Source organism: Malus sylvestris, chromosome 16 (genome assembly GCF_916048215.2).
Source record: "Malus sylvestris chromosome 16, drMalSylv7.2, whole genome shotgun sequence".
NCBI classification, from domain to species: Eukaryota; Viridiplantae; Streptophyta; class Magnoliopsida; order Rosales; family Rosaceae; genus Malus; species Malus sylvestris.
Genome location: NC_062275.1, coordinates 25,270,922 through 25,282,775, shown reverse-complemented (window position 1 = coordinate 25,282,775; position 11,854 = coordinate 25,270,922). Strand labels below are relative to the sequence as shown.

At 36.7% G+C, this 11,854-nt stretch overlaps 1 protein-coding gene across 1 annotated transcript; it reads left to right on the top strand.

Annotated features, from left to right (window-relative positions):
• The first annotated feature begins 5,788 nt into the window (after window positions 1-5,788).
• Window positions 5,789-7,380, top strand: LOC126608947 (probable WRKY transcription factor 11). Its single transcript, XM_050276962.1, has 3 exons — window positions 5,789-6,412; window positions 6,541-6,666; window positions 6,797-7,380. The coding sequence occupies exons 1-3, from the start codon at window positions 5,868-5,870 to the stop codon at window positions 6,966-6,968; spliced, it is 843 nt and encodes a 280-aa protein (XP_050132919.1). The 5' UTR covers window positions 5,789-5,867; the 3' UTR covers window positions 6,969-7,380.
• Window positions 7,381-11,854: the final 4,474 nt, after the last annotated feature.

Here is an 11,854-nt window from a genome sequence, read left to right as displayed (position 1 = left end):
AATGTGTTGATTCCAATGAGTGGTCCAAAATCGTGTTTTGATGGGTTCCGTTGAGTGGTCTGGTACCCTGCTCTATATTGATTATGTTGATTTGTCCATAATCAAGTTCTGTTCGGAGTCTGTTAAGTGGTCCATAATCCTTTTCTGTGTCGGTTCCATTGAGTGGTTTGGAACTATGTTCCGCTAGGGTTCTGTTGAGTGGTCTGGTAACCTTCGTCATCTTGATTTCGTTGAGTAATCCGAAAGCATGTTATGTTTCAATTCTGTTGAGTGGTCTAAAATCTTTTGTCATGTCGGTTCCGTTGAGTGCTCTGGAATCGTGTTCTGTTTAGTGAGTGGTGTGGTACCCCATTTTGTCTCGATTTCGTTAAGTGATCAAATATTGTGTTCTGTTCAGATTCTATTGAGTGGTTCAAAATTCTTCCTTATGTGGTTTTGTTGAGTTGTCCAAAACCATGTTTTGTTGGGGTTATGTTGAGTCGTTTGGTACCCTGCTTCATTTCGACTCTGTTGAATGACATGGAATCATGTTCTATTTAGATTCGTTGAGAGGTCTAGAATCTCTTCTTGTGTCGATTCGATTGAGTGGTCTGGAATCGTGTTTTGGTGGGCTTTCGTTGAGTGGCCCAATACCCTGCTTCGTATCGATTTCGTTGAGTGGTTCAGAATCAAGTTCTGTTTGGATTTCGTTGAGTGGTCCAAAATGTCACATCCCGAACTCGACTCCAACGTAGCACAATATTGTCCACTTTGGTCCTTGACTACGTCCTCACGGTTTTATTTCTGGAACTCACACGAGAACTTTCCAATGGGTCACCTATTCTAGGATTGCTCTCGCTCGAACTCGCTTAACTTTGGAGTTCCTACGGAACCCGAAGCCAGTGAGCTCCCAAAAGGCCTTGTGCTAGTTAAAGATGGGAATATACATATAAGGCTTAGAGGATCCATTCCCCTAGGCGATGTGGGATTTAATGATCCACCCTCTTTAGGGGCCCGACGTCCTCGTCGGCACACATCCGGCCAAGGATTGGCTCTGATACCAAATTGTCGCATCCCGGCCCAGGCCCCCATCACATCCCAAGCTCGACTCCACCGTAACACGATATTGTCCGTTTTGGGCCCCAACCACGCCCTCACGGTTTTGTTTCTGGGAACTCACACGAGAACTTTCCAGTGGGTCACCCATCCTGGGATTGCTCTCGCGCGAACTCGCTTAACTTCGGAGTTCCTACGGAACCCGAAGCTAGTGAGCTCCCAAAAGGCGTCGTGCTTAGTAGAGATGGGAATATACATATAAGGCTTAAAGGATCCACTCCCCTAGGAGATGTGGGATCTAACACGAAATCTTTTCTAGTGTTGGTTTCGTTGAGTAGTCTGGAACCTTGCCTTGCTGGAGTTTCGTTGAGTGGTCTGGTACCCTGCTTCATCTGGATTCTAATGAGTGGTTCAAAATCCCTCTTTTCATTTGGTTCCATTGAGCTGGTCTGCAACTAGATCCCTAGAAATCTTTACAATTCCTTTGAATAACTCTAAAATGGAGAAACATAGGAGTTGTAGGCTTCGGTTGAACAGTGTCGCTCTAGCCCCTAGTTTTCAGCATGATCATGAACGAAAGATTTGAGAATCCTTGTGAACTGATTTAGAAATGACGATGGATTATGTGGGATTACTTCGGGATTTCTAGCTAGTTTATTTATGATTTTACAAAGTATGGTTTTATGAATGATTTTTTATCTGATTGGTTGTTCAATATTGTTAAAGGTTAATGTTGTGCAGCATTGGTTCATGGAAATGTTATATGTTGTTGATTGTGGTTTTGGTGATGGAAAACATGGTGATAGATGTGAATGATGAAATAACATATGGGTGCATCATGCAAGTTAGGAGTTGTTTGGAACTCTATGTTTCTTGTTAGCTAATGCCTTGAGAAATGTCGGAGGTTTACAAATGGTGAACTATGAATGGCTCCCATCTTAGGATACATAGGCAATCTAACACAGAGGTTGGATCTAAACGATCAAATAAAAGAAAAAGTTATTGCGATGTTGAACAAGTGGTTTGTTTTGGTCATGCCTCATAGGCAAGGCATAATAGTTGAATAGATACACATGTATTTTCTGACTTCATATGTTGATCATGGACGTATCTCATGATTGTGGTGTGACATTTGCACTAGGAATAGGTTCACAGATAACATATGTCGTGGTGTAGGAATGGGTGAAGTGCCTTGGTGAAGGAATAAGTTTCTTGGAAGGATGAGTTGTTATGGAGTTGGGCCAATGACAATGCACAACTAAAATGGGATGTAGAAAAATATCTCATTTGCCTACCCAATGTCGGATTACTCTAAATTGGGCTTGGATTTTGGTGCTCTTAAGCAGACCAAATTCTCCATTATCAAAGAGTTTTCATGGGCCACGTGGACCTCCGTAACCTTCCACTCCTCAACCCCTTAAGCAAGCCCCGTGAAACCACATGTCATGGGTCCATGTGCGCTTGGTAGGTGTTGGGTTTAAAAGAATGTGTTTGGCATGGTGTGATATAATTCATTGCTTGGCCTGACATGAGAATTAGACTTACATAAATGATTGCTAAATTATTAGTTTTGTGAAAAAGTTTGTATAGTACAATCGAAATTCGTGAGGCAATAAGATTGCATAGAGCAATGGTCATTTAATGTGCTTAGGCCTTCTCAGGCAATTTTTGGACCCTAACACATTCTTACTCTGATTCCAGATAATTTGAATGAACAGCTTCAACAAGAATTTGATTATGACTCCTCATTGCAACTCCTCAATTCAATTCCTACTCAATCCTCTTCTATTTTGATTACAGTTACAAAAATGAGCCTTTAAATTAATTGATTTTATTTTTCTTAGTAAATTATAAAGGACCATTTGTAATAAAAATCCTACACTATGATAGTGTTTTTTTAGAAAAGCACTTGACATTCATTGATTTAAAAATCTATTCAAAAAATTCTTTTAGAAAACACCAAGGTTTCGTTTAATTATAACCATTTCGTTTTTAATTTTTAGTTTTCATTAACATACATGACTCTAGTGTAAGATTAACTTTGACTATCCTCAAAGTTGATTGAATCTTAACAACCATTTGATAGACAAATAAGTGTCTGGTAAAGAGTACAATCACCCAAAGTTAACATACATGACTTTTAATCATTAATAAATAGATCCCTACACAACACATCCACATTTGACAACCACCTTTAAATAAACAAAAATAGAAGGCCATATAACAATAATATAGGAAGACTAATTAAGTTTCTTTCCTTTACTACTCTCCATTGCTGCTTATGCAATTAGTTGCAACTTGGAGTCTCGCAAGCATACATGCACCATATGATATGATGATACCTTGAAAGAAAAAGCATATCATACAATCAGATTTTAAAACAACTACTTGATTTGAAAATATGAAAAAGTCAACATAAGCAACTGAGAATGCCTTGGCAATTGATCAACAGATAAAGCGAATAAACACGGATCAAACCCTAGCCGACTAGAGAAAAACCAAGAAAAAATTATGTGCCGTTGGCTCCTGTCTTTAGCTTTGAAGTCGGCTGCAATTTTCTTGAAAATCATTCTTCTTCTCTTTTCTTACTTTCCGTTTACTTTATTTTATGTTGAATTGTCTTTGTGAAACGGTATAATCATCGTAATAATCGTCGTCTTTTGACTCATACACATAGTTAACACAAGGTTTTGAATCAAATTATCACCTTCAATATGGTGAGAGTGCTTGATTTTAATTTTCTTTTTGGTGTATTACCTCTTTTGGATCTATGTGAAAGGTGAAGCTGTTTGATTTGCTAGATCTATATATCATTTGGTGTTTTGGGATCTTGGTGGTGATCGTGTTATGCGAGAGACCCATGAGCATCGTATTTTGAATCCCAATTTATGGTTCGAGATTTATTCTCACATGATCTTCCTGTATCACAAAGTTTAAATATTTTATTGATTTGTGTAAACATACGATTTCTAATGAGCTAAGACAAGAAATTGAAATCTACTCATTATTTTGCTATTAATGAGGCTATATTATAATATTTTTATAAATCTGGTTTGCAAAGAGCGTTTTAGAGTCAAATTCTTCGTAATATATATTTATAATGCTCTTTTATCGAAGGAAATATCTGTACTATTTTCTTTAAAAAATAAGCTAATAAACATGGACAGAAACAAACACTATTTACTTTACGAGTAAGTGCGTGCCTTTTACTGTTTTACACAAGGCAATCCCACCCAAGATTTGACTTTTCCTCCCTCATTATTCTACACAAAACCCATTCATTTGGTTAAGGAGGCAGATTGTCAACCTTCCTGTTTGGGTTTTCTTTCTATTCCCTCTGATTTGTGCTGTCACAATTAAGTCACATTAATATTTTATATTCTTATTTTTTTTTGTCTTATTATCTCTATAAAAAATTAATATAAAATGTTGACGTGACTTAACTATGACCGCACAAAATAGAAAGAGATGGGACGGGTACCCAAATAGAAAGGCAGACAATCTGCCTCCTTTGGTTAAACATTTGAGAAATGTCAAGGAGTGAGGCAGTAGCCTCTTTGGGAAGTTGGATTTTTTAATAGATTTTTTGTCATCTTTTATTTTTCTTTTGAGCTATCTTTTTCGAAAAAATTGTTTATAGACTCTTTATCATCTTTTATTTTTCCTCTATAATGTTGACATGAGAATTAATACTAAACTGTGAGGTTTCAGAGAGTTCATAAATAGTTCAACTTTAAGAGAGTCTCCTTAGCAGCCTCTAAAATTTTGTATACTTAATTTTATAAAATAAACTAAAATGTATACAATTTCGATCATTATACAATACAATACGGGATAATGGGTAGATTATTAATATCCCAATTTACCTCAATACAATAATAGTGCTTTTACGTAACCGTAATGAAAATAGAAAGAATTGAATTGAGGAGGAATTGGAATGAGGAGAAGTCAAAATCGTATTCCCGTTGAAGCTGTTTACTTAAATGTTCTAGAATCGGAATAGAAATGACACTAATTCCATAAACCTATTTACTAATTTAGCATAATTAGAATATAAACCAATATGATTACTAAAATGTCTTTGTCAAAAATCAAATATTATATATATATTTTTAATAAAATTTGATATAATATATAGTAGTAATAAAAAAATTAAATTCCTTTTTTATTTTATAGACACATTTAAATGCTTTTGTTTATTTTTTATTTTTATAAATTTAAGTATGTACTTTAATTTTTAAATTTTCTTGCTCAAAATTGTAGTTTCTTCTCTTCGTCAGATGCATAGAATTGTGCATAATGTGAATGAGGTCATAATAAAAAGAAAAAATGCATTCCTGATTCCGTCACCATCCAAGAATCCAAATACCTCACCCATGGAGAGAGTCCAATTCCTCTAATTTCAGGAATTGAATTCCATTTTTCGTGTGGATTTTTTCAAATTGTACTAAACACAAGAATTATCTGTAATTGAATACTTTATTTTCATTTCAATTACGAATGCGTAAACATGCCATAAATGCATTTTCCTCACAACCTTTAATTTTCTTTTCCCAAATTCCCACATTGAGGTTTGAACATTCGCCCTCTTTCTACTCTTTTGCCTAATGTGGGACCCATCACCAACTCCCTTCTGACCTATTTCAATTTTATCTTTGTGCCATCATGTGCCATGCAAAAATATTCACATTTAAAAAATTCCCCAAAAAATCCTTTGACTTTTGAACCATCTTTTCCTTTCTTTTATAACCCACTTCCCTTCTCTCAAACTCCCCCAATTCATAACCTCCATCCTCTTTCTCTCTCGATTCTCAAAGCCGAAGCCAGCTCCAATGGCTGTAGATCTAGTTGGCTTCTCCAAGATTGATGATCGGACGGCCATGCAAGAAGCTGCCTCCGCCGGCTTGCAAAGCATGGAGCACCTCATCCGCGCCCTATCCAATCATCCCCCATCCCAAACCCCACTCGATTGCCGGGAAATCACCGACTTCACCGTGACAAAGTTCAAGCAGCTAATCTCTGTTCTGAACCGGACCGGTCACGCGCGGTTCCGCCGTGGACCGGCCAATCCACCTTCCGACCCGGTCCACCCAAAACCTCAGACGACTTTGACTGTTCTTCAAACACCACAGTCCGACAAAGATTCCTCCACTGCTCTGTCCCCGCCGCTCTCCACTACTTCGTCGTTTCTATCCTCCATCACAATCGGTGACGGCAGCGTTTCCAACGGTAAAGCCTTCTCATCGATTTCCGTGCCTCCGGCGCCGGCTTTCTCCGCTGGAAAACCTCCCCTTCCACAATCTCACCGGAAACGGTGTCACGACGGCGAAACCGCTAAAAGATCATCGTCTGGACACTGCCATTGCTCTAAGAGAAGGTACTACTGAATCCGGGAATCTGAATCTCTGATACACTCTACAAAATACACCCCTGGCGCATATTAGCATACGTTTTTGTTGTTTGAAATTTTTCATGGAAATTAATTTGTTTTTTAATTATTTATAGGAAGTCTAAGGTTAAGAGGACGATGAGAGTGCCGGCGGTTAGCTCGAAAATCGCCGATATACCTGCCGATGAGTTCACCTGGAGAAAGTACGGTCAAAAGCCGATCAAGGGCTCACCTTACCCGAGGTATTATTGTATTCCTTTTAATCTCAACCGCACATCGGCTTGATCATTTCAAAGCCAAACACAGATCTCGATGTGCTTTCTTTTGAATAATAAAATACTAAAATTATTAATTTATTTATTTGTTTTGCAGAGGGTATTATAAGTGCAGTACAGTGAGAGGCTGTCCGGCAAGGAAACACGTGGAGAGAGCTCAGGACGACCCCACTATGCTCGTCGTTACCTACGAGGCTGAGCACCATCACCCGCACCCTTCCATCACAGCCGCAAATGTGGGCCTTGTTTTCCAATCTTCTAAAGAATGAGGCGGGGTCCACATTTTTTGATTCGATCATCACCGTAGAAGGCACTCCGTGACGGTGGAGCAGTATTACAGCAAGTGAACTTAGCGCTCATACAGAAGTCAAAAGGAAAGGTGTATGGGAAATGGAGAGGGGGTATGATGTAAATTATGAAAGAAAAGAAGGGTTAAAGAGAAAGATGGAAAATAGAATATATAGTTTTGATGAATTAAATATATTGAATTGGGTGAATGCTAAGGGGGACAAAATTTTAGACGAACTTGTCGATCACATGATGCGATAGTTTCCGGTTGAATTACTTTTTTATAACCATGAACTATAACATCAAGTGTGGTCTAACAGACGATGGTCTAACAATTTAGTTTTTCTATTGAATTTATTCAATTTTTTATTAATTTATAATTTTTATACGAAATTCGTTGTGTTGGTGGACGGAGAATTGGATTCTTTGGTTGAAATCAATCGTCGATGTGGAACAAGTCAAAAAGCACGCGCATCAGAATAATCTTTTTCTTTTCTTTTATAATCTTTATGTCGTTTAATGCTGATAAAGTCAATGAAGTTATTCGTGGGTCGGGGCCACTCCAGCTAATACAGATTGGTTGTGTTCGTTGACCTTTGAGATCTGTGTCTGCTGTTTGTGACTTGTCTGGCGTTTAAAATGTCAGTGACATTCAATGATATAGATTAGGAAAGACGGGACTTTGGGTTTGGGCAGTGATATGAGTTTTGAATGGGAGCTGCTGCTGACGACCTTCTTGGTCATTTTGTGTTTGATTTAGCGTTGCACGATGATTTGAATCGTTTATTATCCAGATCGTTATTTAAATTTTAACCCCATAAAAAGTCAATCACATTTGAGATCTTTTAATAGTTTGAAAATTGTTGTTAAGGTTTCATTAGACCCGATAGTTTCTGACACGACATGAAAATAACAAGTTTCGGATCAACACGATAACTTATCGGATCATTATCGAGTGACCCGTTAATAACGGGTTCTTAACGAGTATACATGCAGGTAACACGTGGGTAACCCGTTTCGACCCGTTAAGAAAAAAATTATTTTGATAATTTTAAAGTTTAATTACTAAAAGATTTATTATAAAATATAATAGCCATATTAATATATACAATATATTCTATATTAAATATATAGTTTTGTATTATTATTCTATATAAGTTTTTTTTTTTTTTAAATTAGTCATTATTTATTTTTATTATGAGAGTTCCTTATTATCATTACTAGGATAAATTTTACTTAACATGTTGTTATCCAAAATTAAAATAAACTAATATAGTATTTGTATAGGCAAAAACTAAGAAGACATATATACAAGTATAAAAAATGTGAAAGAATATATAAACACTCATGATTCATTATTATTTCTCCACGAGTAGATAATGGTTACACTTACATTATCGTTTGTAGAAACTTTATAAATATCAAGCAATATTTTCACTAACCGTAAAACTCTGAATATAATATCAACGATCCAAACCGTTCATTTTCCTGCATCCTCTAATAGATCAAGTTTTCAAAAAAGAAAATCTGAAAAAACAAAATTTGATGAGAATAATAAAGCGTAAATGTAAACAACAATCAACGGTTAAATTTTGATCTATGATTTATATGATTATAGTGGCAAATTTCGAAGTTAAGCTCTTCATGAAAGTTGTCAAGCTTGTCATTACAAGCGTTTATATATATTTTCTATATTTGTTTTACACTTCTACATTAATTAAAAAACTATTAAAGACTTTGGGTAAGTGAAAATATACTTAAAAGAAAAATGCATTTTTATATTTTGGATGTGACAATATGGTATGTATATACTTATTTAGTATTATGTTTTTTATTTGATTATTTATTGGTTTAAAATATATTTCCTTAACTGGTAACGGGTCGGGTCATATTACCTGTTAATATTATCGGGTCGATTTCGGATCGGGTCATTTTACCCGTTTATTTTAACGGGTGTTACACGACACGACCCATTAAGATATCGGGTATGACACGAAAACGACACGACACGAATGTCAGGTCTAGGTTTCATTGTTTAGTTAAATAACATGGTGGTTAGTCTATTTATTGGTTAAAAATTAGATGGATAAATGTATTTTTAACTTGGTTCATTTTTGGCATAGTCAAATCATGGCGCAACATTGTAGGATGAGAAATAGGGTCAAGAATGTTCACATGAGAAGGTTTTTAATATTCTTTTATGATTTATGACTTACGAGAGAAACAAACTTGGAATTTTATTCTTATCTTTAAGTCTAAATATTAATCAAAACTTTTCTAATGCACCGTAGACTCGGAATGTATTTGAGTTTTGGTGGTGTACAATGTAAAGAGGAGGAATCTAAAACAAACATTTATTAAAGAGGAAGAAGGTAGTTATGAGCCGAGATGTCATATTTGATGAAGATAAGATATGGAATTGGGGTGACAATGAATCTGGGCAGGAACATATTCGCATATTTTTGTTTTTTCCCTTCCACAGATTGTGATCCTTTAACATTTGAAGATGCCCTGATACAGATATATGCGTGTATAAATCAAATCCATGGAGAAGAATGATACTTGGGAGTTGATTAATCTTCTAGAAAGGCAAAAGACAATTGGGGTCAAGTGAGTTTATAAAACCAAGCTGAATGGAAACCGAAAAGTTGATAATCATATGGCTCGTTTTGCGGCAAGGGGTTACAAGTAAGAGTACGACATTGATTTCGAGGAGGTGTTTGCTCTTTTGACCTTGTTCTTGATAGGATACTAAGATGGGCTGTCCAAATTAAGAGATATGAGTATGTTCTGTTGGTTCATGGAACCCTTATTAGATGATTGACACTTGTCATTAGATTGGATGGTTAGTTAGTTGGGTGGTTATTGTGTAGAAACTTAGCTTGCAAGTCTGAGATGGATATATATAGCAGACTAATTGTGCAAAGGATGTTATGTTAAGAAAAGTATATTGTTGAGCAATAATACAGAGTCTGTGTCATGCGTTGAATGTTAGAACAAGGTTCTTATTAGTTCTTTCAATCGTTGCCCAAAACTCGTGGTTCATCTTACGATGTCAGCTATATTACATGGGATGTTGCAGGACTCTGTGTATTGAGGAACCTCCTGGCTATTTACAACAAGGAGATGCAGAAAAAGTCACAAACTGAAGAAATTATCGAACGGCTTAAAACAAACTTCAAGAGCGTGATACTCTTGCATGGACGCTTACGTTGCTGAAGAAGGCTTCCAGTAGTGTCCACATAAGCACATTGTGCTCATGAAAGTAGGAGATGGAGGGAAGATAATTGTTGTGTGCTTGTACATGGATAACTTGATCTACACATGCATGTAACGATAAACCCATGGTTGATGACCGGGTTTGACTCTTAAAATTTGGAAAGATTCCGGATGAAAGATTAAGGTTCAGTTCACATTCCAACAACACCAGATTTGAAGCTAGTGGAGAATCCTAGAGGGAATAAGGTAGATTCTACTATTTACTAAGCAAATTGTGGGTAGTTTGTTGTATCTACGTCAACTAGCCACAACACCACATCAACCACGGCTGATTGACCACGGACATAAGAAGTGTGTTATAAAAAGTCCAATTTAATCACAGACTTTTGCAGTTCGTGGTAAATAAATTAGTTTAACAACGGGCCTAGAGTGGCCTGTGGCTGAAGGTTTTAAAGCAACAATGTGTGTTTAAATCCCGTTGTAGTTTGCCTAAATATTATCACAAGGCATGTTAGTGGTTACAAAATTTTTGACAATAGTGCCTTTTTAAATCTACCATAGACTGTAAGTGTTGTCGTTATAATTTTAATTTTTAATTTTTTTTAATCAACCAGTATAATAATACACACTCGAATTTTAGATCTCAGTTGTGGAGCAAAAAATAATCAAGAAAAATATGAAGACGACATGTGGATCTTTGGGTTAAAAAAGACAAAATTACCCTTGAGGCATACCGGAACTCCCAAGCTCAAGCAACGGACAATCACGACTCAATCAAGGTCAAAAGTGATCAAAGTAGGTATTTATTCAAAACCTATTTCATCACTTCTTATCAAATCCTCCCCATAAGGTAATTCCTATTTATTCTTTTCAAAATAGGATTAATTAGCTAATTTGATTAATTGCCTAATTGATTACAATTACACCCAAAAATCACCATAAGTGGCCTGACCCCTTTTTTCCAAATAGGGGTCGACCACACCCCTATAAATAGTCACCATTTCTCCCAAAAACTAAGTCCAACTCTCGCTAAATTCTCCAAATTTCTCTAAACACTTTTCCCTCAAATTTTAACTTTGGCATCAGAGGTTCTTCGGCCAAAGCCCCCCCTCCTAATTCATTGTGGGCTCGTGAGGCTCTTGGCCTTGACCAAATGTGTTAATTGTTTTGCAGGTGGATTTTCGTCCAAGAAGAAAAAGGCGGAAATTTGCATCCACAAATTGGTGCTTTCATTGAGAGCTTGAGTCACACTCATAGAAGACTCTTGCATTCAAGGCTTTTCGTTTTCTTGTTCATTTGTAGATTTTTCGTATGTTCTTATTTTTGGAATTTTTATTTATAAAAATTCTTCGATAAAGCATAAACGAAAAGTACAATGGCAAGAGATTTGGAAACCTCGACGAACAAAAATCCCTATGTTCAAGAATTAGGACCACAGTGATCCACAAGGCTCAACACGATGATGAGTGGAATGACTCTACCCCTATGAGGCACCACTGTAGTAACCACCATGGTGGCCACCAAGGCAAAGCCTACGGCGCCAAGACCATGGCCCAAGCTATGCCATTCAAGCCCACACAAGCCCAAGCCCAAGGCGAGCCGGCCCGAGCCGCCCGAGCCGCTTAAGCCCAACGCGACCCTAATGTGT

Coding starts and splice junctions, on each gene's coding strand:
- LOC126608947 (XM_050276962.1), top strand. CDS start 5,868: ATGGCTGTAGATCTAGTTGGCTTCTCCAAGATTGATGATCGGACGGCC. Junction 6,413..6,540: donor TGCCATTGCTCTAAGAGAAG/GTACTACTGAAT, acceptor AATTATTTATAG/GAAGTCTAAGGTTAAGAGGA. Junction 6,667..6,796: donor AAGGGCTCACCTTACCCGAG/GTATTATTGTAT, acceptor TTTGTTTTGCAG/AGGGTATTATAAGTGCAGTA.